Below are 27,502 nucleotides of genomic sequence, written 5' to 3' on the forward strand. Positions count from 1 at the left end.
GATATCCTTACTAAGTGTACTTGCTTCGGCAGTACATATACTAAAATTGGAACGATACAGAGAAGATTAGCATGGCCCCTGCGCAAGGATGACACGCAAAATCGTGAAGCGTTCCACATTTTTTGGCCATTTTGAATTTGTGCTAATAATTTTTTCGTGATTTTGGCTATAAAGTTGGTGTTACTGCGTTCAACTTAAAGATTAATTACTGGTGGGTTCTGCGAACTAATTTTAGTTCAAAAACATGATTCAGATGAATACAATGGGTAGGACCATTTGATTGTAAGATTGTTCTTTTTCCATATTAAATTTTATATGAAATATTGTAAAAAGTATTTATTTACAATAACAATATACATAATGGATATATACAGATGATTACTATAACTAGGTTATATCTAAAATAGGCCCTTGAGGCATTGTACAGTCAGCGTCAAATACTTCGTAGCAGTCATAGTGGCCAAATAGTTCGGTACACCATACTAAATATATGGTGTACCGAACTATTTGGCTACTTTGACTGCTACGAAGTATTTGACGCTGACTGTACCAAGGATGCTGGCGGCATTTCCTCGTTGTATCGCAATACTGATACGTTGTGCGAGGAAGCCGCCAGCTCTTCGGTCACCAGTTACGTCAACCAGACGTTTCGCGATTTCTCCAAAAAACTTGTGCGCGCTGGGACCCCATACTGGGACCTAGTTTCAACGCCAAATGGTACTCTCTACCGAGGCTCTTATATTTATTACGTTTCAAAATTTCGGTGCTTTCCGCCGCTGCGCCCGCTTTTACCTTAGTCCGTTGGAGGTGGGACGGTGCCAGTGTGTCTACGCAGGTAGCATCCCACACTAACATCCGTCCCAAGCTCCAAGGAACTAAGTACACCCCATCAGACCTCTTGCCATCATCCCTGATAATGCCAGTCGGCTCAAGAAGAGCAGGCACATTGATGGTGGCAAGAGATCGACGGATTATGTCAAATGATTATGAAATATTTAATATATTTGTTTATGACAAATAGTTTTATATGTAGAAAGTAAGTCCAACAAAACAAGATTAAGAATGTAAACAATCTGTTATGAGTTAACGATGGTTGACGTCAGTTGACATGTTGACGTGTGACAAATTGACGATTAATTTCTTTAAATAAAAAAGTTTTAATCCCTGAACGTGTTTACATTATTTATCTCATTTCATTGGCCTTTTAGGTTGTCTGTGAGATAATTTCACAACATCTTGTTTACCTTTCTCTTGCTTCCCTTCGCTCAAATTCTACTGCCATTTGCAGTAGAATTACCCAAGCACGAGCACTATAACCAAGATGGCGGCCAGCGCCAACATGGCGGACGCGCTCGCGTCAGAGTAGTTCGACTAGATGTATTCTTTATTATTATAATTAATTATATTCATAAGTATTTACCTTCCTGCTTCCCATCGCTGTCGCTATGGTATATTACGAGTTGAAGTGTGGCAATGTCATCATTAATTTCAAAATTCTTTAAACTGACATTTATATTGACACTCCCTCACTTTTGATGCTGCTGATGATGTCAGAGTACTTCTATAGATGTATAATCTGTCTAAGATAACTGTGCATCAAATTTGAAGCGACAAAGTGTTACAATGATCTAATCAATGTCTCATTCATAGAAATTTGACGTTCAAAAATGTAACAAAACGGCCGCCATTTTGAATTTCTGTATTTTTGATCTGCGATGATAAAAATCGATATCAGTAGACACTTTCACACGTTGTAATTGTAGAGTTGTATGCAGTTAGCTTGGTCTGTCTTTAGGTTGATTGTACAATTGTGCCATATTTACGAGTAGATATTTACCTTTCTCCTGTTTCTCATCACTCAAATCCTTCTCCAAATCCTGCCGTTTGCAGTAGAACTTCCTCAGCACGAGCACCATGACCAAGATGGCGGCCAGCGCCAACATGGCGGACGCGATGGCGTTGGAGTAGTTGGGCTGCACGGACGCGGTGCGGACCGTGGACTCCGCGCGGGGAGTTACTACTTCTTCTGGTATTGAAGCTGTTGAAAATAATAGTACATTACGATACAAGTGCGAAAAATAGGAAATTCGAAACGAGTGGCGATAAATTAAAACACGACCGAAGGGAGTGTTTTAAATCGACACGAATTGCGAATTACCTATTCGCACATGTATCGTACAACGTTTTACAGTACATATGGCCCTTTAAATGTTCGACACAGTAACGTAATATGCTACTTCTCGCACTAGTGCTATAAAGTAGCCCCATATGTACTGTAAATAACATTTACAGTACATATGGGGCTACTGTAAATAACATTTACAGTACATATGGGGCTACTTTATAGCACTAGTGCGAGAAGTAGCATATTACGTTACTGTGTCGAACATTTAAAGGGCCATATGTACTGTAAAACGTTGTACGATACATGTGCGAATAGGTAATTCGCAACTCGTGTCGATTTAAAACACTCCCTTCGGTCGTGTTTTAATTTATCGCCACTCGTTTCGAATTTCCTATTTTTCGCACTTGTATCGTAATGTACTATTTGAAGCCCGAAGCCGAGACCGAGGGCTTACTTAACACGAGTTCGTAATTCCTGTACCGCCCGCGGCACAAACGTTTTTCATCACACTTGCGAGGAAAGAAAGGGAAATAAACAAAACTGTGAGGTGATTTAAAATCGTTTAAAGTTTTGTTTTCCGTGAAAATCTTTGGAACGAGTTGGTGATCAAACCCAAGAACTGAGGGCCTACCGCGATCACCGAAGTTTGCCTGTATCTTTCTCTTTTACTCCAATTAAGGCGTATTGAGAGTAACAGAGAAAGATGCCCACAATCTGCGGACTCCTGTGTTCGCGTAGGCACTCTGTTACTAATATTCAGTCTACACGTAATGTATGTATATTGTATAGTTCATGTAACCCACGATGACGCGCAGTTTTGTCAAATCTAACCTTTGATAACATGAAAATACGAGTCACGGCACGCGTCTTCGTGAATGACATGATCTATATAAAATATATTCAATATATAAAATATATTGTAACAGATCGCAGATGTCAATCACTACTCTGGCCAACGTGGGACTCGAACCTACATCTTCGGATTGCAGGTCCAACGCTGATAGGTAATTTTTTGCATTATGATTAACATATATATATACAATTTAGTGTATACTTACTAAAATCCGCATTGCAGTAGCTTTTGCTGCAGCTGCAGAAGGTAGCGTTGATGTCTCTCGTGTTACGGCGGGTGCAGTAGTCTACTTTGCTCTCTGACGCCTTCCAGCATCCTGGAATAATATTTAGTCGAATATTAGTAGTTTATGTGACTGATACATAATGAAAGGCATTAAGGTACCAGGCCAAATTCGCTGTTTTTACGTCGCTATAGTATACTTGAACGTTGTATAAACAATTAAGTTCTGTACACAATATTTTGGCTTGATAATTGTTATTTTATTATGTCTACTGATATTTCACAAGTAAATAATTTTTCCGTGAACCCTTTTCTCGAGTTTAATCCGTATTAACTCCCTTATTGTGCAACGCTTCATGTACTTAACTAACGCACTTAGTTAAGTACATGATAAACATTCTTATAAAACTTTTAATGAATTGCGCTTTTCTACGTGTACAAGGTGCCCGTGAGCATTGCGAGACATTTTAACTAAGCATTCCTGGTATTATTTAGAAACTAAAATATCATAATAAATTTTCTGGATTAGGCCTAGTTTCAGAGATAATTAAATGTTTTTCAAAATCATTCATTCGCCATAAGTCTGTACAAAACACATTTTTGACTGCGGTATTGCCACTTTGAGGTCTATTCTGGACATACCTATTGACATCGAAAAATCAAAAAAAATTATTCGAGAGGCTACCCCCAAATAAAAAAAAAACTTATTAGTTAATTTTAGGTTATGTGTTTATCAATAAAAATTACGTTTTATGTACAGGAGTGTTCAAAAAAGGGAAAAAAAAACAAAAATAATATTTTTTTTGTCGAATTTCACAAAAAGTCATACATTTTTTGCTTCTGTTGCCATCAGGAATGCACCGTTAAAATCTCTCGCAATGCTCACGGGCACCTTGTATAAAGTATTAAGGTTCAATCAAATACCTTGTTTTTCAGAGATGTTGGGAATTTGAAAGTCAGTCGGTATTTACGTTTACCTGACGACTTGTCTGGCCTAGTGGATACTGTCCCTGCCTATGAAGCTGATGGTCCCGGGTTCAAATCGTGGTAAGGGCATTTATTCGTGTGATGAACATGGATACATGGTTGTATTTCTTCCTGAGTCATGAGTGTTTTCAATCTATTTAAGTATTTATATATTATATATATATCGTTGTCTAAGTACCCACAATTCAAGCCTTATTACGCTTACTGTGGGACTTGGTGAATTTGTTTAATAATTTATTACGCAATAATAAGTTAAATAGTTACATTTTCACAGATAAGAAACTTGTTGCAGTAAATAGGTTATCTTAATACCATTATAATGCGCATTTGAACAATACAAAATGGACAAGGTAAATAACAACCTGGGCAGGACCTATCAGTAACAGAGGTCAACGGAGATCAAAACAACGCTGGAGCGACGAGATTTACGTTGCAGGTAGGGTTTGCACGATGGATCCGAAAGTATGGGAAGATCCGCGGATCCGGGGTAATTATTATTATTATTTAATAACCAGGCAGGCAGTTTGACAACTGATATGACCTGTATCCAATATTCATAAAGATAGTTATCATGAACGAGTAGTAGATATAATGTGCTTGTCTAATTTATTTTTAAACTGGTTCACATTTTGTGCTGAAACCACATCTTCTGGGAGTTTGTTCCAAGCCCTCATCACTCGATTGCTGAAAAAGTTTTTGTATGGGTTACTGTGAGCCCTATGCCTTTCCAGCTTTAAATGATGACCTCTCAGACGGTTGTTGTTGTTACGCTTGAACATCTCTTGGAAATCCTTGAGGTCATAGTGCCCAGATAGTATTTTGTACGTCTCTATTAGGTCGGTTAGGTCGTAATTTCATACATTTCGGATCCGTCATGCAAACTCTAAGCAGGTAAAGACTGGACGAAAAAGAACGACAGAGAGGCATGGAAAAATTGGAGGATGCATACTCGTTGAGAAGTCATTAATTAAACTAGAATTAATATATACTTACATTCAATTCGTATCTTTAAATAATAATAATGTTATTTAACAACTTTAATTAATTATTATTCATTAGCCGGGTCCACACAGAGCGAGCATACGCGCGAGGCAATTTCCTCACGCACAATACGGCCAGTGTAGACGTGCCTCGCGCGTATGCTCGCTCTGTGTGGACCCGGCTATTGTGATATGTTATATTTTTTTTATAATTAATAAAAATAATGTAAAAATGTTAGAGTTCTTTTTTATTGTGACATCTTATATACAGGGCGTCCCAAGACTATGGGACATCAAGGGAAAGTACCTTAAATATCGTAGATAGGATATTTTGCTGAAAGAAGACTTTATGTTATTTTTAAAAGAAAAAAAAAACCTCTATTTTTATGGCGCCAATCGAAAGAATGGACAAAAAATAAAGATTCTTCTTAAGTAACATAGTATTTTAAAAGAAAGTAACAACGTAAAATGTTTATGTCAAATTTCAAGAAAATTATTAAGTCAGTTCGATTCCCAGATGAAGCAAGTAATTCTTAGAAAATCTTTAAATGCAGAATTACTGACTTTTAAAAATAACGTAGTTTTCTTTCAGCCAAATATCCTATCTACGATATTTAAGGTACTTTCCCTTGATGTCCCAGTCTTGGGACGCCCTGCATATTACTGACGTTTAAAGTGGTATAGTCACGACTAAAAATATCGATACGGACAAAGTACCAAAAATATGTATACACCACCTTATTGCCCATATATTAAGGTAGTGTATACATATTTTTGGCACTTTGTCCGTATCGATATTTTTAGACGTGACTGTACTACCACACTTTGTTACTGTAAAGGTAGTGCAGAGTTACATAGCTAAAATGGAATCTAGTAGCGCTATATTTATGAATGTGTTTACTTGACACAGTTTGTAATAATTGTTTGATAAAAATAAACATTTGTTTATAATGTAGATTGTATTGTTGTCTGCAATATATAATATTAATGTTTTGTATATCTGTCTCTATAGTCTAGTCTCTCTATCAATCTTACTAGATTCCAGTGATAGAGAAGGAGATAGAAGAAACTTCGATTTTCGATGTTTGCAGTGCCCTACGAAAAGTAGATTAATGTAATTAGACTACTTAATATGTAACTTATTATTCTCTTTATTAATTTTTCTTCAAGTTAGGTTGTTTATAATGTAACATGAATAACGCATATGCATGTGAATAAAACAAATTGATGAAAAATTGCATTGGTAAAGATGCGTGTAGCAAAAATAATGAGTAGAAAAAAATGCGTGTGAAGGAATTATCTGTTGGTAGAAATAACGTATAGAAAATAAAGAAAATAGGGAAAAACGCGAATGGAACTAAAAATACCGGAGAAAGAAAATTTTGGGGTATTCAGTCCCAAACGATAACATCCAGTTCGATACAGTCCCAAAATTTGATCGTGATAATGAAATTATCTGTGTCGGACTGTTTCGTTCTTTTGGCTAATTGATACCAGTGTTGAAACCACGCCTCTCCTTGCGGCATAGTCAATTAGACCGTTTTTGGTCATGTATGAAGGGCCCTAGTGCCTTAAATAACAGTCCGACACAAATATTGATAATATGATTCTGTTTTGAAAAAATCATAGCTCCTGCTTCAAAAACCACAGAGGAATCAGTTGAGTACGAGTAGTCATAAAATTTTGTGTGCAGGTTTGATAATTATATGTAATTTTATTGTTGATTTAGTTTTTGGACATATTTCAAATTGGTGGAGTCATGGATGTTTCCGAGATCTACATGTCACAGAACCACATAATAAAATAAATACCTTGTCCGAGCACAGTGATGTTGCCAGCCTTGTCGTAACGCCAGAGAGTGTAACAGATGGCCCGTGGGTCTGTACACTGTTCCAATTGTACTGCTTCACCATTCAGTTCTGAGTCTTTTATTTCACCCCGTATGTCTGTATCTAAAATGAAAAAATATGCAATAATACACAATTGACTATAATATTTAAAAAACCGGCCAAGTGTTAGTTCATGTGAACCTATTTAAAAGATTGATCTTTTATTTGAAAAATGGTGTATTTAATGTAATCTCATAGAAATTTTAGGTGTAATAAACACACGTAAAGTTAGGTAAATTGCAAACTGAATTCGGAAATGTATTTGTTAATAAAAAAAGTTACCAAGATAGAGGTCTGATGATATTTTTCCTGTTAAATTTATAGTAATATTAATATTATGTGAAAATTTCATAATTATTTGTTGGTAAACTTTGGAGATAAGGGGAGAAATGGTATTCTTTTTCACATTTTCCTTCATAAATATTGTTATTTCTCTATGAAAAAAAAAGAAAAAATATTTTGGAATGTACAATTTGAGCATTTTCCATATTTAATAAAAAGAAAAATAATACTTTCAATGTGTCTGGGTTAACATTATTCATAAGCATAACTATTCCAAATTTCAAATTGATAGCTTAAGTGGTTCTCGAGATATTTAGCAATGTGACAGACAGATGGACAGACGGACGGACAGAGTCGCACCATAAGGGTTCCTTTTGTACCTTTTTGGTACGGAGCCCTAAAAATATGTTTTGAAATTTCATTTCATTTATTTTTTCAACCCAAAACTTACAGTGTACTACCAAAACATTTACATGAGATTTTTACACATAATTAATTATGTTAACTATATCTAAGTGATATATTATGAAACAAAAAAAAAAGAAATAAATAATGTCAGCAAAGAATAAACATAATATATATTATGTAAGTAAAAAGCTCCATATATAATAAAATAAAGTTCTCTAGTGACTCACTATACTAGAAAAGTTGGATAAGTTAATAGTATTACACAATTAAATTTTATTTCTTCCTAAAAAGAACAAAACAAATGCAACTCTGTTATAATTGACATTTTACCATTTAATGCCTTACCAAAATCATTTTCTACAGTGTTCTGAGCATTCTTATCATCATTGTAGCTGGTTGTACTTCTGGCAATACTATTGGCCTTATACAAGCACACCTTAGGGCTGACTGTAGTTGGATACTCCGTCTTTTCTTTAACTTTCTTGACATCATTCGACAAGCCATTCCTACTAGATTTCTCTAGTTTAGCAGGACTACCCGGACTTATGGCATTATGATCACCTATTATGTTGGCAGAATTTGAATCTGGTGAAAATTCATTCAAATTTGGAATGCTCACACTCCTTTTCCTTATTCTTTTCCTTACGATCGGCCAGTTACCATCAACAACTTTTAAATTTGGAACACTCCTTTTACCAACCACTTTTGGCTGGTCATGGCCGTCATGGGTCACTGGCCAGTAATCTTGCATGTTATTATTATTATTCCACTGGATAGTTCTCCTGTGATGGTATTTAGTGAAAGTTCGGACATAATGGTAAGGTTTTGCTTGCTGGATGCTGTTTTTACTCTCCTGGGGCTCTTGCGGTCTCGAAGTTAGAGCCCTCGCCGTAAAAATAAACAAGAACAAAACAACACACTTTATAATAGGCGTCATTCTTTGGTCGAACAAGCCTTCCATTCTCAAATTTCAAATCGTAGCATCTTGAGACCGCACGAGGTTGTTAGGTGCATATTTAATACGAAAACTTAGCAACGCAACACTGCAGATTTTATTGATTTTTCAGCACGGCATGGTGACTTTGCGGTTTTCGCTATTCACTAGTTATTTCACTTCGTAGCAATAGCTGGAAAAATAATTAGGATTAAGGTCTCTTAACCCACTTAAAACTCTGATTAGAAATTCTTTTGTAGTTTTTGTGTGTTGATAGAAGATTTCAACTGTGTAAGTTTTTAATATTCGCTTGTTGTCACTGACACTGTTTTTTTACGCCTTTGAAATAATTTAAGTGATTTTCCCGAATAGTTTAATTTTGTTTTTGTTAGAATAGTAAGCAGTTAGTGAGAAGTCTTAAATTTTAAATATGGATCGATAGAATGTTGACAAACACCTCGCCCCGTGCCGACATATTGATTTGTTTTTTTTTAGAAGTAACACGCACGCATGTCGTGCCTTAATTACTGCAGGTTAATTAGCATTTCATTAATTTGTTATAAATCGACTATTAAAAGGTGTATTTGTGTGAACTTTAGGTAATATTAAATATCTGAAATGGGATTCTTATCTTTTAATCACATATGCTTACGTTGATAAACTGAAATTGTACATTCATTTTCATTGTTTCAGATTTTTTTGCACTTCAAATCACTATAGCCAACATTAAGACTATTAACTGAACTTCACCAATGGTAAAAACGCCTGAATGGACGTTGACACTGACAGTGACAGCTGACAGTTTATGATCGGGCGGGGCGCAGCGCAGGCGGCAGGCGGGACGAGGTGACGGCCGAAGGAAGGAAGAACACCGAGAATTTTCATTCTATTTCTAACTAATTACGGTGATTGATATCACCTCTAGCTGGACCAACGCCTTATTTTTATACAGGCGCCCTATAAAAGCTAGAAAAATGTCTTCAAACACCGCAGCAGACGAAATAGACGAGGCGAAGGAGCGAGCCCACTTTCGCGCCGTTGTGACCGCTTTTAAATATTATAAGTAAGTAAATCCTTTAAAAAAAACTTTAATCTACCCTATGCCTTGATTTATTACTTTTTTTTAAGCTTTCCGGCGCGTTTTTCGTCTCGAAGAGGTTAAATTTCCGCTTGGCAACAGTTCTTTGTTGTAAGTGGGTGACGATTAAATTAGCCTGGTTAGGTATAACAAAAGGTTTGTTTATGTCGCTTACACGTGTGGACCGGTGACCCTGCATCCTTGATGCTATGGTTCGTGTTTGCCGTACTTCTCAAGGCTAATTATCTTTGTGTTGCTTGTCTAATAGGTAAATGGGTCTAATGTGTTGAATAAATAATGTATTGTTCTTGTTTAAATGGAATGCTGTAAAAATAGGTACATTGAATGGTGTTGCTTTTTTTAAAGTTATTTTTTTATAAGGAGATTTAATTTTTATGTATTTCATTATATTTGTTGTGTGTATGTTTATTTATCAATTTTATTTTTTATTATTTATTTGTGAATTATTTATGAATCATTTTTAATGTATGTACATTGTAAATTCTGTTACAATATTAAGCAATACTAAAGAATCATAGATATGAAAATGTTTACCTTATGTTTTTTTTTTAATTATTACTTTTTTAAGAGCATACATAATAGTAAAAAAGTAAGTTCAATGTGTTGTTTTCTTGTTGATTTGGCTGAATCCTTCTTTTATTAATTTATAATATTATAGTCTTTTACTGGAACTGAACCACAAGCTCACCAAAATACTACTGAAAACACCCAGACACCAACTATGTAAAATAATAGAATTAATTACAGGACAACAGACACTTAACAAAAACCTACACAATATGGGTAAAACAGGCAGCCCCATGTGCAGAGTGTGCATGGAAGAAGAAGAAACAACAAAACATATTCTCCTAGACTGCAAACAGGTAGAAGTATACAGGAACAAATATCTAGGGACTCCGTGCACACTAGGAGAGGCAGTTAGCAACCTCAAAACTTTGCTAGGCTTCGTGGAGGAGCTGGGGTGGTTAGAGTAGCGCTACCTCGTTTCATGCAAAATAGACATAATGGTTGTCGATTTGCGGAAAATGCCCAGAAGCACTAACACTAACTAACTAACTATAATAGTCTGAAGCCCTATTCATTAATAGTGTAGGTGTTTGGTGCATACATTCATGCAATTATTTGATAAACTATATTTCTATAATTAGACACAGGTTGCATCATCCTGATTGCCTAATCAATTTAGATAAAAACAAACAAATGCATTTTGTTATCTGTTAACCTGTTTATACTAGGTGCATACAGAGAAACTAGGTTTATAATAGTGTTATTTCCATTAGAATATTATGTCTTGACTTGAACAATAAGGTATACTTATAGAGGCCAGTTTTTTATATGATTAGCATGATTTGTGTTGTATGATATTTGTAGGCCTATGATTAGGGATTGCAATCCGGTCCGATCCGGTACTTTCATTTCAGGAGCTGCCGGATCCGGCTAAAATCACCGGATCCGGTAAAATAAAACAAGTGCTTAAACACAGCATATGCTGTGCCTTTTGGATGAGGTAGAGGCAACAGATGAAAGGTATGAAGTTGAACAGAACAAAAAACGAATGCAAAAGTTTAAATTTAGTAAGATAAATGATTGGAAACCGAATAGGGTTTTCTTCTTCTTTCATGATAGTGGCACGATACGACGATTACATAAATACTGTAATATAAGGAAAAATATAAGGATGGAGATGCTATGGAAGGCATTTGTGATTTATGCTAAAGAGAAAGTTAATATTGAGGCATAATGTGACAGGAGATCATAACTAAACAAAAAGGCAGGAATAAATCGGCAGTACTCTGCCGACTAGAGTTGGGCTCATAAATATGTGTAAATGAATATATGATAAACTTCAGGTTTCTCCGATACATATGATAAGATATAAGTAGATTATTTTCTACTCAAATTCAAGAGAGAATCTTTTGTCTTTATAATTTCAACCAATTCTATGCAATTTCCTTCATCTCTTGCTAAAAATAAGTCAATCTAAGAACAGTTACGAAAACTTGTCCTTCCAAGGAGTTCCAATTCCCACCCCACATTCCATCATCGGACTTTGGAAACCAATCAAATTTATAACAAACGTAAATTTATGCACTGTAGTTTTGTGAATGGTTAAATAAAATAAATGACTTAGATTTAAAATTTTGTTTTTAAAGTGAGATTGACATTTTAACACTTACTACCAAGTTCTAATTTATTGTTAAACACTTATTTATTCACTTCAAATTATTGGTTTCGGAATACGTTTGAAAAAATATCCTTTATTTCTTTTATTACTTACACAAAAAAAACTACAGAAATATGTCATTTTATTAACTTTAATATCCCTATACCAAACCGGATCCGGTCCGGCCGGATTAAGGCCAAAATCCGGCCGGATTGAAAATCAATCCGGTTTGCAATCCCTACCTATGATGATTTATTTTGGTTCCATCCTTGTCTAAAAAGTTACTTTATCAAGAGGTATCTTATGGCCAAAATGTCTTAGTATACAATTAAAAGTTTATATGTAAGGTATGACCTGACCAAGTATTGAAAACCTGTCTGACCTAGTGAGTAGTGACCATGCCTATGAAGCCAATGGTTCCGGGTTCAAATCCTGGAAAGGGCATTTATTTGTTTGATAAGCATGAATATTTGTTCCTGAGTCATGGGTGTTTTCTATGTATTTAAGTATTTTTATATTATGTATATCATTGTCTAAGTACTCACAAAACAAGCCTTATTGAGCTAACTGTGGCACTTCATCAATTTGTGTAATAATGTCCTATAATATTTAGTTATAAGAAACTTGTATAAGAAAATTGGTCCTGATAAATTGATAATTGCTGTGGAATGAGCTCCCTGCCGAGGTTTTCCCGAGGGTATACAGTATGGGGCTCTTCAAAAAGGAGTGTACAGGTTTTTAAAGGATACCTTACAGAATACCGCAGCCAAATAACACTAGACCCTACTCATAGTGTTGTGTTCCTGCCGATGCCGGTGAGTAAGGTTACCAGAGCTCAACGAGGGGTAGGAGGGTTGTTAGGGTCGGCAACGCGCATGTAACACCTCTGGAGTTGCAGGCGTCCATAGGCAACAGAGACTGCTTACTATCAGGCGGGCCGTATGCTTGTTTGCCACCAACATGGTATAACAAAAAAAAAAAAATGTATGTATCAGAATTTATAAAATGTGTCTTTACAAATAAAATAAAAGGATAAGATTAGGATCTTTAATTAAACAGCTTCCTGAATTTAGGGACTGATGACAGAGATGCAGCAATAGTAGAAGTTAGATGAAGACCTCCCTTGTGTCTTCGTTCTTCCTCGCATTGTCCCGGCATTTTTGCCACGGCTCATGGGAGCCTGGGGTCTGCTTGTCAACGAATTCCCAGAATTGGCGTGGGCACTAGTTTTTACGAAAGTTCTCCCTTGTGTCTCCAGTTACTAAATTCAGGAAGGTGTAACAAGCTCCTTAGATCTAACCGCCAGCTTCTTATACATGATAATAATAGATTTCATTTTTTAGGGTTCCATACCCAAAGGGTAAATATATGACTGAGACTCTGCTGTCCATCCGTCTGTCACCAGGCTGTATCTCATGAACCATGATAGCTAGACAGTTGAAATTTTCACAGATGTATTTCTGTTGCCGCTGTAACAACAAATACTAAAAAACAGAATAAAATTAATATTTAAGGTTGCTCCATCACGCAAAATAGGCGCGAATTGCGACGTCGAGTTGCGGAAACCCAGCCCGCGAATACGAATAACGAATAACGAAGGTTGCTCCCATACAAGACATGATTTACCATTTATCTTCCGTCGCAAGTATCGCGCGGCTCGCCATATCTTTTGTTCCCTTCTGATTTCCTGGCTTTACGCCCTCTCTTGAATAGTTGTGTTGTGCTACTCATTGAGACAGTTCCAGGAGTTAGACCAAGCTAATTCTGCAGCGGTTTTCTAGCAAAGAGTGTGGAAGTGTTATAATAATCGTGAAATGTTTATGAAATTATGACATTTAAAATAACACTTCCATGCTCTGTGCTTGCAAATTCGCTGCAGAGTTAGTTTGGTCTAACTCTAGAACTACCTAGTGAGGCATCTGCTACTCAGTGGAGTAGCAGTAAACAGTTGAAAGAAAAGTACAGTTGGCAATAAAAGCTCACATCAAAATATTTGTCAAAAAACTTAATAAATAATTTCTAACTCATTCTCAGACTATGCAGTCTCGATAGAATACAGAAGTCAGAGAAAATGATCGCCAAACTGCCGTCCACGCACCAGCGCCGGCTAGAGAAGTACAAGTCCTACCTGTCCAAGTTTAAGAAGTGTCTGGACGTGAACAACAGCGTGGTGCATCTAATTATCAAGGTAATCTCGTTATCTAAGCTAAAGAGAATTTGAAATAGAGGTGGATTGTCAAAGAAAACTTTGTAGCCACAGTAAACTTTGTAGCCACAGTAAATTTACTGCCACCTTTCGACACATGATTAAAACTTTTAGACCGCCATTTGACTTTGATCTTTATTCTTTCACTGATATATGTTAAATTTGTTAAATATCAAAAAGTGGCGCCATCTTACCGGACATCGGCTAAAGGTTGTGGCGCCATCGTTCGAAACAATGCCGCCATACCTTTGGCCTTTGATCTATTAGATGGCGCCACTTTTTGATATTTAACAAATTTAACACATATCCGTGAAATAATAAGGATCAAAGTCAAATGGCGTTCTAAAAATTTTAATCATGTACTGAAAGATGGCAGTAAATTTACTGTGGCTACAAACTTTTCTTTGACAATCCACCTCTATTTCAAATTCTCTTTGTCTTAGCTAAGATAGGCTTCAGAATTCTACAGCAGTTGACCATGTCGTTAAAAATTAAAAAGAGCAGGGGGCCTAAATGTGATCCTTGAGGCACCCGCTACACCTGACGAGGCAAAAAAATGGCTTTGACTGCTCCCCTTTAATCGACACAGACACTTTACGGTCCATCAGATATGATCTGAAGCAACTCAACAATGGCTCACCAATGGCGCATCTTGAAAGTTTATCCAGTAATTGCACAGGGTTTACTTTGTCAAATGCTTTACTCAAATCAGTCATCAATACGGGTAGGGATACGATAGAATGCAAAAGATAATAATCGAATAACTGCTGTCCACGCACCAGCGTCGGATCGAGATATCTCAGAAATATGAGTTCAAGTTTAAGAAATGTCAGGAAACAACACATCCTGAATGTGTACAACAGCGTGGTGCATCTAATTATCAAGGTAATTTTATCAAATTACCTACACCCCATACGTCAATATACAGAAGAGAAGATAGTCAAACTGCCGTCCACGAACCAGCGAAGAGAAATACAAGTCCTACCTGTCCAAGTTTATGAAGTGTCTGGACGCGAAAAACAGTGTGATGCATATAATTATCAAAGTAATTTGTGACATCCCACGGGCAAAGGTACCTTATGGCGGGTATTGAGTTAAGCATACCCTAATAATCTATAGCTTTTAAGCTATCGATAGAATAAAAAATCAGCTTCCTAGGTTGCATAATTACCGAGATATAAATTTTTGAAATTTGCATTGCTAAGTCAGTGATTTCAAGAAATTGGCAAATGAAGTTTAACTCTTTCAAAAACTATGTTCGTGCTGGAAGTTACATAGTGGGCTACGAAAAATGATTCTTTGGGCTTTCTTTTATCAGAAAATATTAAAACAAGTCATGTAAGTATACTACCAAACCTTTAAATTTATCAATTAATATGCCTACTAGCCAATTTTTAAGAAATCGTGTTTAGCTTAAGTTTTCCTTTTTTTCGCGTCAAGAATGTCAGATTTGTATATCTATGTATTGTACAATGACTACCAAAGAAAATAAATAAAAAAAGAAAACAAAAAATTCAAAGGAAAAAAATATTTTTAATATTTTCATGCAAAATCACAGATAATGACAGTTTTGAGTCTTAAAGTAACAAACTATATAATTTTTCTACATAAATCAACAAAAGTCTTTAATTGACATAATATAAAACTTTCAACAACGTTATTAGACACTCATTTTTACTTTTTGAGGCACTTAAAGTTACATAAATATAACAGTCTTTGTTCCATACATTTACGAAAAGGTACCTTATGGAGATTAACATCTACTACTGACTACTGACGTACAATCAATCAATTACTATGTTGTACATTCTCAAAAACGCTTCCATTAATTTCTATTATTCTCTTAATACTTAATAATTACGAATATAATCAGTTCTTTGTCATAATATTATTTAAAAACAACAAATACACTACATGCAAAGAAAAGGTGCCTTATGGCTCAGTTACATGATATTAAGGATTTGCTTGTTCAGAACGCCTTTTCTAACAAAAATAGACACCGCCACGTACTTGGTTTCTATGACCCACTTCACCACAGTATGCGCATGTAGGCTTCTTACGTTTTGGAACAGACACCAGACCACTGGAACTGGGCTGAGACTGAGGAGGAAGCACTTCGGGAAGAGCTTGCAAAGGAAACGCTTCGGGAAGAGATTCCAAAGGATCTTCATCCCGTGATACTGGGAGTTGGGGTGTGGGGCAAAGTATGTCTTTTGATTCAGGTGGAACAAATTGTCAAATTTTTTCAAAAAGATATTTTTGCCTCTCATGCGAAAGCCCTTGTGGTTGGACTTCAGGCATTTCGTCGTGATCAAATGTATTTTTAAACACAAAGTGCTGGGCATCAATTCCGTCAGATATTGATTTTTTGCATAAAACTTGACCAATTGAAGATGGGTCAGTATTAAAATGACTGTACGAAAGTAGCTGTGGTACGGTGAATGGTTTCTTGGATTTAAAAAAAATTACCCAATCATAAGTTTTTACATTAATGGTATCACCAGACTCGTTCCCGACCATGACTGAGATTATAGAATCCGTCCTTTTGTCTTTTGAATTTCTTTTTGAACAATCCAAAATACTGGTCGGGAGCGAATTTGGTGTGGCCCACTGGTAGAAACGATAATTGAAAGCTTTTGTGTCTTCCAGTCATTACGCGCCACAATGCGTATTGTATAAGATAATTGTTTTTATTTTGTCCCGCACAATTATCTGCGTGACAAACTACATCTGTTTCTCCTATAGCGAAATTCTCAAAAAAGTCGTGTAGGAAAGAAATAACAACGTTCGCTCCTTTACCTGTAGCACACGACTCAGGAATCACATAAAGAACAAATTTTTTCATTGGTTCTGCAGCAATACCAAACAGGCCTATCTATTTTCTAACATTTCTAAATTACACCGCCATTAGGCCTTTTGCACTAAACTTTAGAAGCATATTATTCAGCTTGTAGTTGACCTATAATAAAAATAAAGACAGGCAAAGGCGTGTCGTAACGTACAGTTTACTAAATAGACATAAAATAAAAATCACTATTTTTACCGATTTTTACAAAACATTGAATATCTCCGTAACTAGAAACCCTCATAAGGTACCTTTTCATGTAAGATGTCACATTTGTTATCTAAGTGTCGTATACTTCACGCGTCGAGTGATGATTCCTATAACAGTTCCAACAAGTCGCTTTTGGTTGGTCTTAAAAAATAATTGATGAAGTGTACTTTTACATTTCTAAATAAATTAAATGTCTATGTCTATTTAAATGTTACATTTCTAAATTAATGAATGTGCTAAACTACCATAAACTGTTTACAAACATTTGACATGATAGCTAATACTCGATATAAAAATGAAGTGTCATAGATATCATCAAATAAAACTTCATATCATCCAATCAAAATAATTTGATCCTACCTAAATTATACGTGAAAGGTAACCCCATATTTTTCAGTGTTTGTTGGAACGAGAAGGAAATTATTTAACCGCACAATAAGGCATTTGTTTTGTTAAATATTAAATTTGAATACTTCTTACTACGACTATGACAACGGGCCGCCATTAGCGAACTAAACAGTGGCACAATATGATAGATCGTCATCTATGTTTATTATCAATCGTTGTTATGTATGAAATACTATTCTATGATTATAGTAGGGTGTGTATAAATCCTATAATTATTCCCCAGGACGTGGACACAATGTTCGAGAACGTGGACCACACGACGACGGACAACGGGAGCAATGGCGCGGAGAGTTTCGGCTGCAACTACAACAACTGCGAGATCAGCTCGCACAAGCAGCATAAGATGCAGCACGACGTTGATAAGGTACAGATAGACAGACAACGAGAGCAATGGGTCGGAGAGTTGGCTGCAACTTCAACAACTGCGAGATCAGCTCGCACAAGCAGCATAAGATGCAGCACGACGTTGATAAGGTACAGACAGACAGACAACGGGAGCAATTGGTCGGAGAGTTGGCTGCAACTTCAACAACTGCGAGATCAGCTCGCACAAGCAGCATAAGATGCAGCACGATGTTGATAAGATACAGACAGACAGACAGACAACGGGAGCAATGGGTCGGAGAGTTGGCTGCAACTTCAACAACTGCGAGATCAGCTCGCACAAGCAGCATGAGATGCAGCACGACGTTGATAAGGTACAGACAGACAGACAGACAACGGGAGCAATGGGTCGGAGAGTTGGCTGCAACTTCAACAACTGCGAGATCAGCTCGCACAAGCAGCATGAGATGCAGCACGACGTTGATAAGGTACAGACAGACAGACAGACAACGGGAGCAATGGGTCGGAGAGTTGGCTGCAACTTCAACAACTGCGAGATCAGCTCGCACAAGCAGCATGAGATGCAGCACGATGCATACTTTTATATACGGCGCCACTTTTTGATATTTAACAAATTGAACACATATCTGTGAAAAAATAAGGATCAAAGTCAAATGGCCTTCTAAAAGTTTTAATTAAATATTGAAAGATGGCAGCAAATCCACGTGGCTACAAAGTTTTCTTTGATAATACACCTCTATTTCAAATTCTCTTTGATTTACCAAGTGGACGCGTCTTGTGCTTTCTCTCCATTCTAGAAGTTCCTGCATAGCCAGTGCATCCTAAAATATACCCATTTTAGCCATGTTTATAATAAAATAAAAAGTACAGCGCCATCTACCGAGTCTACAAATTGCTTCTGTCTTCCAGGTAGTGTCAGTACTGAAGAACATAGTCCGCGATTGGAGCGCCCTCGGTGCCGCGGAACGAGATCAGTGCTACAAGCCGATATTGGAGGAAATGGAGGAGAGGTTCCCACTGGACGAATACAGGTAAAGCAGAGACGCGTTCCATATAGATTTTCGTAAATTGTCCCGCCTGCTGCTATCTCTATTGTACGCGCATAATTCTATTGCTGTCCCACCTATAAACGAAAAATAACGATCTTTATATAACGGTATGACGTCATACCGGTTTAATCCGAACCATTTAAGGTCTGTTTTTTTATTCCGTAGACTAAAATGACGTTTCATATGTAAGACATGACATTTCTTAGTACCACATGAAATGTCATTTTAGTCTACGGAATAAAAAAACAGAATATAGGTAGCCGAATAAATTTATGTCGCTACCGAAAAATAACGGTACCGTTATTCTTTTGGGTAGCTTTACCGCTTTCATAAAGATATCCTATCAGCTTAGGCGTCGTTGCCAAGCCGCCCGCGCCCTGCGCCAACTTGGTTCCTATTGGATGAAGCTGTTGTTATTTTAAAACGGTAGCGATACCTTTATATCGGAGCCGCGCGGCCTAACCGGTATAATGTATCGATATTGTAATGTTATACCGCTGCTTTAGGCAACGAACTAGAGCTTAGAAATGACCCCACGTGTATTGTCGCGAGCTCAACTGACTTCTGATTTGCAGTTATAGGTTAACCACGTAATTCAGTCGGTTGGTAATAACCACTTACCAAGGCTCAGAAACCGGTTAAATTTCCATTATCATGTTCTTTCGTTCGATAAACCGTTAAAACCTTTTTGTTTCAGATTCGTTCGTTAAACCGTAAAAACCTTTTTATTTCGGTTTCGTTCGCGAAACCGGTTTTTTTAAAGTTCTTGTTTTTTAAAGTTGTTGACTAACCGGTCTAGAATAATAAAAACGGTTTATTCCTACGCACGGAGAGTTTGTTTACGCGGCACACCAGTCACACCACCAGCTGGTCGGCTATCTGGTCGCGCGTCGAATAAACCGGCTTATTTAGGTTACAATAAAGTTCTTTAGTGATCGTGTTCCTGTGAAAGCTAGGCGTGATACCGAAATAAACCGTTATTTACCGCTATTCCGACCATTTCCGAGCCTTGCCACACTACTTTTAGTAGCTCTAGTTCCCCAACTGCCACAAAAATATCAAGCTAATGATTGATTTTATTTAATACCACAACTGTGACAAACAAGCGTGCGGCCCGCCTGATATTAAGCATCCACCGCAGCCTATGGGCGCATGTAACTCGTGTTCACACACGCGTTGCCGACCCAACAAGCTCATTGCTTTTACTGTTGATTGTGATCATATTGATAGTATTATTGTTTTCAGTGAACGCAGCCGCATTAAAGTTCTAGTTCCCGGTGCTGGGCTCGGGCGCCTCGCGTGGGAGATCGCAGCTCGCGGTTACAGTTGCCAGGGCAATGAGTTCTCGCTCTTTATGCTGTTCGCAAGCAACTTCATACTCAACCGATGCCCTGAGGTGAGATATTTCATCTGTGTGGCTTTCACAACCACTGAAACAGAATATAGCTGTATGGACAAGGATCAAAGTGCTAGTCTCCTGCGCCAGACTCGGGAGATCGCAGCTCGAGGTTGCAGTTGGCAGGGGAACGAGTTTTCGCTTTTCATGCTGTTTGCGAGCAATTTCATACTCAACTGGTGCCCTGAGGTAAGCTTTTTATAGGTTTAAATAGTGCATTCTCAACTCAGTGAACTTATCTTTATAAAAATATCTAAAACTCATAGATAATTCTATTTTTAGACATACCCTAAATGACTGTACCATTGTCGAGCACTGAGACTGAGCATGCAGCTACTTTTTCCAAGCAAATTCATACTTAAGTTACTTAACCGATGATTTTGTAACTGTTGCGCTCACAACCACTGAAGCAAAGTTCGTGACTATAGGTTATGCAGCCAAAATGTCTTTAAAACTCCGTGATTCATCTCTTATGCTAAGGGACTATAGCATTGTCTGACACTGAGGCGGAGTATATGACTTTAGTGTAGCACCTGTTAAGAACTATTATGTTACCTCTTTCTATTGTTTATATAGTTTTAATTATTGGCGAATAGTCAAAAAACATAGTATTTATTAGATACGCTTTTAAAATATTCTATAATTCATAAACATTATTGTTTCAGGCAAACAAATATACGGTCCATCCGTGGTTGCATCAATACGTGAATAATGTGACTTGCGACCATCAACTGCAAGGGGTCACATTCCCTGACGTGAGGCCTGGTGGTGACCGACCCAATCACCACTTTTCCATGACTGCTGGAGATTTTCTCAAGGTTAGTCCTGTATTCATATTATTTATATGGTGACCTGTTCCATACCATCATCGTCATCCCGTCATGTCTTTTGCCACAGGTTATGGAACTCAGGTCCGCTTGACAACTAATTCCAAAAGCTGGTGTATTAGGCACTAGTTTTTATGAAAGCGATTTCCATCTGAACACCCAACCCAGGAGAGAAACCCTAGCCCTATTGGGATTAGTCCAGTTTCCTCACGATGTTTTCCTTCACCGAAAAGGGACTGGGGAATTCAAATGATATATCGCACATACGTTCCGAAAATATCATTAGTACGAGCCGGGGCTTCAATCGACACAATCTTTTAATGATTTCCAACTATTTCTACCAGGTATACACAGAAGCAGAGCAATGGAACTGCGTGGCATCTTGCTTCTTCATAGACTGCGCGCCCAACGTGATAGAGTTCATAGAGAGGATATACGCCATCCTAGAGCCCGGCGGCTACTGGATCAACCTCGGACCCCTGCTGTACCACTACAGGTAATATCAGTAATACTAGAGTTCATAGAGAGGATATACGCTGTCCTAGAGCCCGGCGGCTACTGGATCAACCTCGGACCCCTGCTGTACCACTACAGGTAATATCAGTAATACTAGAGTTCATAGAGAGGATATACGCTGTCCTAGAGCCCGGCGGCTACTGGATCAACCTCGGACCCCTGCTGTACCACTACAGGTAATAATGTCAGTAATACTAGAGTTCATAGAGAGGATATACGCTATCCTAGAGCCCGGCGGCTACTGGATCAACCTGGGACCCCTGCTGTACCACTACAGGTAATGTCAGTAATACTAGAGTTCATAGAGAGGATATACGCCATCCTAGAGCCCGGCGGCTACTGGATCAACCTCGGACCCCTGCTGTACCACTACAGGTTATATCAGTAATACTAGAGTTCATAGAGAGGATATACGCTGTCCTAGAGCCCGGCGGCTACTGGATCAACCTCGGACCCCTGCTGTACCACTACGGGTAATATCAGTAATACTAGAGTTCATAGAGAGGATATACGCTGTCCTAGAGCCCGGCGGCTACTGGATCAACCTCGGACCCCTGCTGTACCACTACAGGTAATGTCAGTAATACTAGAGTTCATAGAGAGGATATACGCTATCCTAGAGCCCGGCGGCTACTGGATCCTCCATACAAGGTGTTTTTATTTTTTTCTTTTTTATCGTGGAAAGACATTTTCAAGTGTCCAATTTAACATATAATGCCATTGCATTTTTTAAAATATTTTCTATTTGCGTTTATAGGAACGGAAAGTATGGGCGCATCTTACTTTGAACCCCTAAAATATTAATAAAAGACGGAAAAAAAAAACAGCGGCGCTATTGTATGGGCATGCACATTGATACACACTGACTCATCGCCACATAACGAAAAATCGAAAAAGTAACCTCGAACTTTTTCGACGATTCTGCGGCGGTGGCGGCGCGCCGGCGTGACCAAGGCTCTGAAACCGGTTAAATTTTCAAACCGTTATTATTTACTTGGCGGAAAACCTTTTAATTTCGGTATGGCACAAAAAACAGTTATTTTTAAACCGGTTTTTATGAGAACAGTTCTTGTCAAATTAACCGGATTAGAACATTAAAAACCGGTTTCTTACGTCGGTGTCTATGTTTACGTGGCACACCACCAGGCCGACGAACTGTTGCGTCGCTCGTCGAATAAACCGGTTTTTTAGGTTACAATTCTTAAAATGGTCGTGTTCTTATAAAAGTTCGGAGCAAAACCGAATTTACCGGTATTTTAAAAACCGGTTCCGAGCTTAGGGCGTGGCGCGGACCGCTAATCGGAATGTACTATTGTTGCAGTGACATGCCATCAGAGAGCAGCATTGAGCCACCATATGACATTCTACTGGAGATTATTAGAGACATCGGCTTCGACATATTGGTAAATATTGATGACTGTATATGATATTACTATCTTCGGCATAAATCGTTCCAGCATAATCTTATAAAGTATAAATGACTGATGTAAGATTTAGTTCTAAAGCATCGTGTTGTGCGCGTTTATTCAAGTAGGCATAGCAATAACATGCGAATGATTAGTTCTAAAAAATATACACCGTGTGCCAATAGGGTATTTGACTGTATTTAATAAATTATTTCACACCATGCACGATATAAAGCACCACAACATTAACACATTCACTGCCGGGAACCCACCTGGTGGGCGCTCGTGAACTTTGTTCAGATGCCTGACAACCCGCTGGGCGGGTTGTTTTGTACGCAGCTATAGACCACCGGTTTCTGGGGTAGTGCGCCGTTTGTCTGGCAGTGAATGTGTTAATAGAGTTAGACAGCAGTTATATTTAGACACTATTTCCATTTTATAATTCGTATATAACTATAAAGAGTAGGTAACTTGACTGTGACGTCATTTGCTAGTGTTTCATTCCATAGTAGCAAATCGTTTTGACAGTTCGAAAAAAGAAACTGATTTGACTAGTAGTCAAATACCTTATTACCCGAACGATTTTAAAGGTGTATTCTTGACCGCATTTAGAGACTAAAATGTCATACGAAGTTTTCTAAAATCGATCTTGGTTTAGAGATAATTTAAAAAATTGTGAAAATTTATTTCTGTTATAACTTAGTGAAAAATGCCTTTTTAGCTGTGACGCTACCACTATGTGACTTGGTTTAGACATACCTATTGACAGAAATTAAAGTGTATGTATGTATAAACTCTTTAGTGCACAAAAGACAAAATATAAATATGGCACAGGATAAGCAGTACAAAGGCGAACTTATCCCTTTAAGGGATTTCTTCCAGTCAACCTTTGAGTAGATGAGAGTTGATGAAGAATGGTAGACAAATAAAGTACTGAGTACAATAGACTAGAGGAAAGTCAATAAAATTATAAACGAGAACGAAAAAAAAAAATTAAATAATAAAATAGAAGTAATAGTATAACCAATGAGCGGAATTCTTCATAGCAAAAATCAAACTGTCAGAGGGATTGACCTAACTGTTTTATCGACTTATCGATAAATATTAGTCACTTAACGAAACAAAGTTAAAGTAATGAAATCAGGCTTTTGGATATACATACAAATAAATTAACGGTGACCCTAATTAGCTGACCGCCACTGTATTTTAGTAAAATACTAAAGAATAAAACAGAAAAAACTTTTATTTTAAATTTTCTATATGAAACTTATCATGAAAAATTAAAAATAAATATTACTAAGAGTAGGTAACTAATCTTCATTCAAAATAACAGAGTCGAAATCTAAATTGTACTAAACATGTTTTCTTCATCTTCCCTGTAGTAAAAGAAAATTGACATTATTTCTTCAACATTGTCACTTTTCAAATTACTCCTTTTTTCATTGTAGATCCATTTATAAGATGAAAACGAGCGTTCTACCTCAGTTGAAGTAACAGGAGCATATTTGTAGTACTCACATAAAATGCCATAACTTTCTTTTATGTACAACAGATCATTTCTCAAATTATTGTGCTTAAGTACTCTTTTTGCTTCTCTTATTACAGCCGACTCTTTTGAATTTAAGTTTGAAATTACTTCTGCAATACATTCCAAATTTTCTGCATAATATATAGCTGCATTAAGCCATGTGCCCCACCTAGTTATAATAGGTTTTGGAGGCAATGGTACGGATGGACAAATTTGTTTGAATATTCGGACTCTATACTTTAATATTTACTTTAATATGGAGATGCAAGTTGCCACTTTCCCGAATGAAGGTTGAGGGAGGCGATGGCTGAGATACACGTCATACTCGTGAACGGGTGCTGTTTGTGGAGACCGGTCTGTTTAAGCTTACACGGGGTACAGGTTATGTTAAAGTATGTAACTTTACTTTTGAGTGACATTAACGTGAGACACTTCATTCGGTTCTTGTCTGTTTTAATTTTTTTGTCTTTTAATTATTTATATAAAAATTCAAGCCTTGGCGACCCTCTACATCTCTAAGGATAATTTAATATATTTTTTTATATTTTATCTCTGACACTTAGAGACTTATACATCTCTAAAGAATTTTAGTATTTTATGGTTTTATTTTTTTATCATAGTTTTTTTTTTGTGTAATTTGACATTTAGAGACAGTATACATCTCTAATAAAGTATTTATTATTTCATAGATTCGATATTTGTAATTGTTTTTTTTTTTTTTTTTTTTTTTTTTTTTTTTATTGTTTGTAAAAATGGACATGTAAAAGTGCCCCTGTGGCCTATTTGCTGAATAAATGTTTGATATTTGATATTTGACAGAATAATCTTTTAAGTTGATAATATGATAATGCGATATTATTCCGTAACATCGATAAGTCGATAAAACAGTTAGGTCAATCCCTCTGATAGTTTGATTTTTGCTATGAAGAATTCCGCTCATTGAGTATAACAAATATATAGAATACCTATATTATACACAATAATTATATATTTATAGTACAAAATAAGTTAAATCTGGTCAGATAGCCACAGCTTCTTTAACTGCCCCTTAAGTGATGTAAACTCGCAATTTTTATTCGTCAATAAAAAAAAAAATACTTATCCGTTGTAATGTTTTTTTTTTCTCACCAAAGTGTAAAGATAAATAACGTATCGTGTACAGAAAACGCAAATTTTGGCCAAAACTCATATACAATTTTTTTTGCTCATTATGACCTCAGGAATGTGTGGTTAAAATATGTCGAGTTAGTTTAGAAAGTTTCCAGAATGAAATCAATATGTTAAAAATGAAAAGCCAAATAAGTGAGCAATGTCGAGTCGATTTTCTTTATATCGTTTGTCTGCGGCTGTAGCATGGTCGGCGTTTTATCACCACTCGCGTCATGCGTCACTTTCGCACTAACATACTTGTTAGAACGTGGCAGGTATGGTGACAGGCGTTTTAAATGTGACCATGTTAATGCCGCTGGACTTTCTTTCTTATTATACACAGTCGGTTAAAAATTTAGAACGATTACCGAACATTCTGTTCGCCTTGTATAACTATATTTTTTATTTCCAGAAAGAACAAACGGGCGTGAAGACGAAATACGCCCAAAACCCCAACTCGATGATGCAACACGAATATGATTCAGTGTTCTTCGTGTGCAGGAAACCTTACTGTATGTAAACACAGACCCACACAACTACACGAAGTATACGGGAATTTTCAGATAAAAGTGTAAGGTCACTGCGGCCAAATCCGTCTGCGGGAAATTATGCGCATTTTTCATTTTTTCAACCGTAGGCAATAAAGCGCTACTTTTGGCTATACTCTGTATCTTTAGGTATGTAAATAAAAGTAAACAAACAATTTGTACATTTCGGGTAGTTATGACATTTTTTGGTTAACCAACCAAATACAAAACCGCCTGGATCTGTCACTGAACGATTTGACTTAAACCTACATTATTTGATTGTGTAATGTTTTCATCTACCCTCAACTGGCTTAAGGAGACATTTGAGGATAGATTTTGTTTACTTTTATTTAAATACCTAAAGATACAGAGTATAGATGCGCAAAAAGCTTCTCTGAGTCAAAAATATTGATTTATATCTTTCATTTACGGATATATATCACTCATTTCGCTCAGTGGATCTGTAGATTATATTGTTCACGAGCGAGTGGAGAGAGATGTCAATCAATCAGAGTACACACAGCCATAAGTGCGACCAAGGTTCGGAAACCGGTTAAATTTCCAAACCGTTATCATGTACTTGTCGCAAAACTTTTTAATTTTGGTTTCGTTCTTAAAACCGTTATTTTTAAACCGGTTTTTAGAACATTTACATAAAGTTCTTGTTAGATTAAGAATAAAAACCGGTTTCATTACGCGGCACACCACCAGGCCGGCCGGTTTATTTAAGTTACAATAAAGTACTTAAAACGTTCGCGTTCTTATGAAAGTTCGGAGTAAAACCGAAATAAACCGGTATTATTAAAACCGGTTCCGAGCCTTGAGTGCGACCAAGATGGGGAATCACGTGATACGATCCCGCCATTTTGCATCGTCTCACTCGTTCGGCTCATTGGAATCGTGAGTGGGAAAGAGCGAACAAGTAAGATAAATGAGTTACAGAGTGAGTTCAATCAAAAGATATAGTTCATTTGAATCACTCAGTCGTGAATCATGAATGACACATGTCTACTTTTGACTGCTAAAACTAAAAGCAATCATTGCTTGTCGATGAAGATAATAATCTAATTTTTTTTTTAAAGCGCTGTTTACGGTATTTCCCGCGGGTGGATTAGGCAGTATTGAATTGACCTTACCATTTACTTTT

General features: G+C 36.9%; 2 protein-coding genes and 1 non-coding gene across 4 annotated transcripts in view; 2 read left to right on the top strand and 1 right to left on the bottom strand.

Moving 5' to 3' along the window:
• Positions 1-9,142, bottom strand: part of LOC133531926 (uncharacterized) — a 31,895-nt gene extending 22,753 nt beyond the window's left edge. The window contains exons 1-4 of the mRNA XM_061870357.1: positions 8,092-9,142; positions 6,979-7,119; positions 3,184-3,294; positions 1,838-2,038 (exon numbers count right to left, since the gene is read on the bottom strand). Of these exons, the coding sequence (XP_061726341.1) occupies positions 1,838-2,038; positions 3,184-3,294; positions 6,979-7,119; positions 8,092-8,707 (1,069 nt within the window). The 5' untranslated portion in view covers positions 8,708-9,142. The remainder of the gene's footprint in view (positions 1-1,837; positions 2,039-3,183; positions 3,295-6,978; positions 7,120-8,091) is intronic.
• LOC133532316 (U6 spliceosomal RNA) lies at positions 17-123 on the top strand. Its single transcript, XR_009801677.1, has one exon. It is a non-coding gene; the product is annotated as a U6 spliceosomal RNA (small nuclear RNA).
• A 120-nt stretch (positions 9,143-9,262) lies between the features above and the next one.
• LOC133531928 (carnosine N-methyltransferase) lies at positions 9,263-26,851 on the top strand. 2 transcript variants are annotated; one of them, XM_061870359.1, is made up of 9 exons: positions 9,263-9,743; positions 13,978-14,131; positions 17,836-17,976; positions 18,867-18,988; positions 20,252-20,402; positions 21,068-21,220; positions 21,574-21,725; positions 23,067-23,148; positions 26,241-26,851. In XM_061870359.1, exons 1-9 carry the CDS (start codon positions 9,655-9,657, stop codon positions 26,346-26,348), a joined length of 1,152 nt encoding a protein of 383 aa, XP_061726343.1. In that variant the 5' UTR covers positions 9,263-9,654; the 3' UTR covers positions 26,349-26,851. The 2 variants fall into 2 exon arrangements, with proteins under 2 accessions (XP_061726343.1, XP_061726344.1); XM_061870360.1 differs by lacking the exons at positions 9,263-9,743; positions 13,978-14,131; positions 17,836-17,976 and adding an exon at positions 17,985-18,424.
• The last annotated feature ends 651 nt before the right edge of the window (positions 26,852-27,502 follow it).

The sequence above is a fragment of the Cydia pomonella genome, chromosome 26, assembly GCF_033807575.1.
Source record: "Cydia pomonella isolate Wapato2018A chromosome 26, ilCydPomo1, whole genome shotgun sequence".
NCBI classification, from domain to species: Eukaryota; Metazoa; Arthropoda; class Insecta; order Lepidoptera; family Tortricidae; genus Cydia; species Cydia pomonella.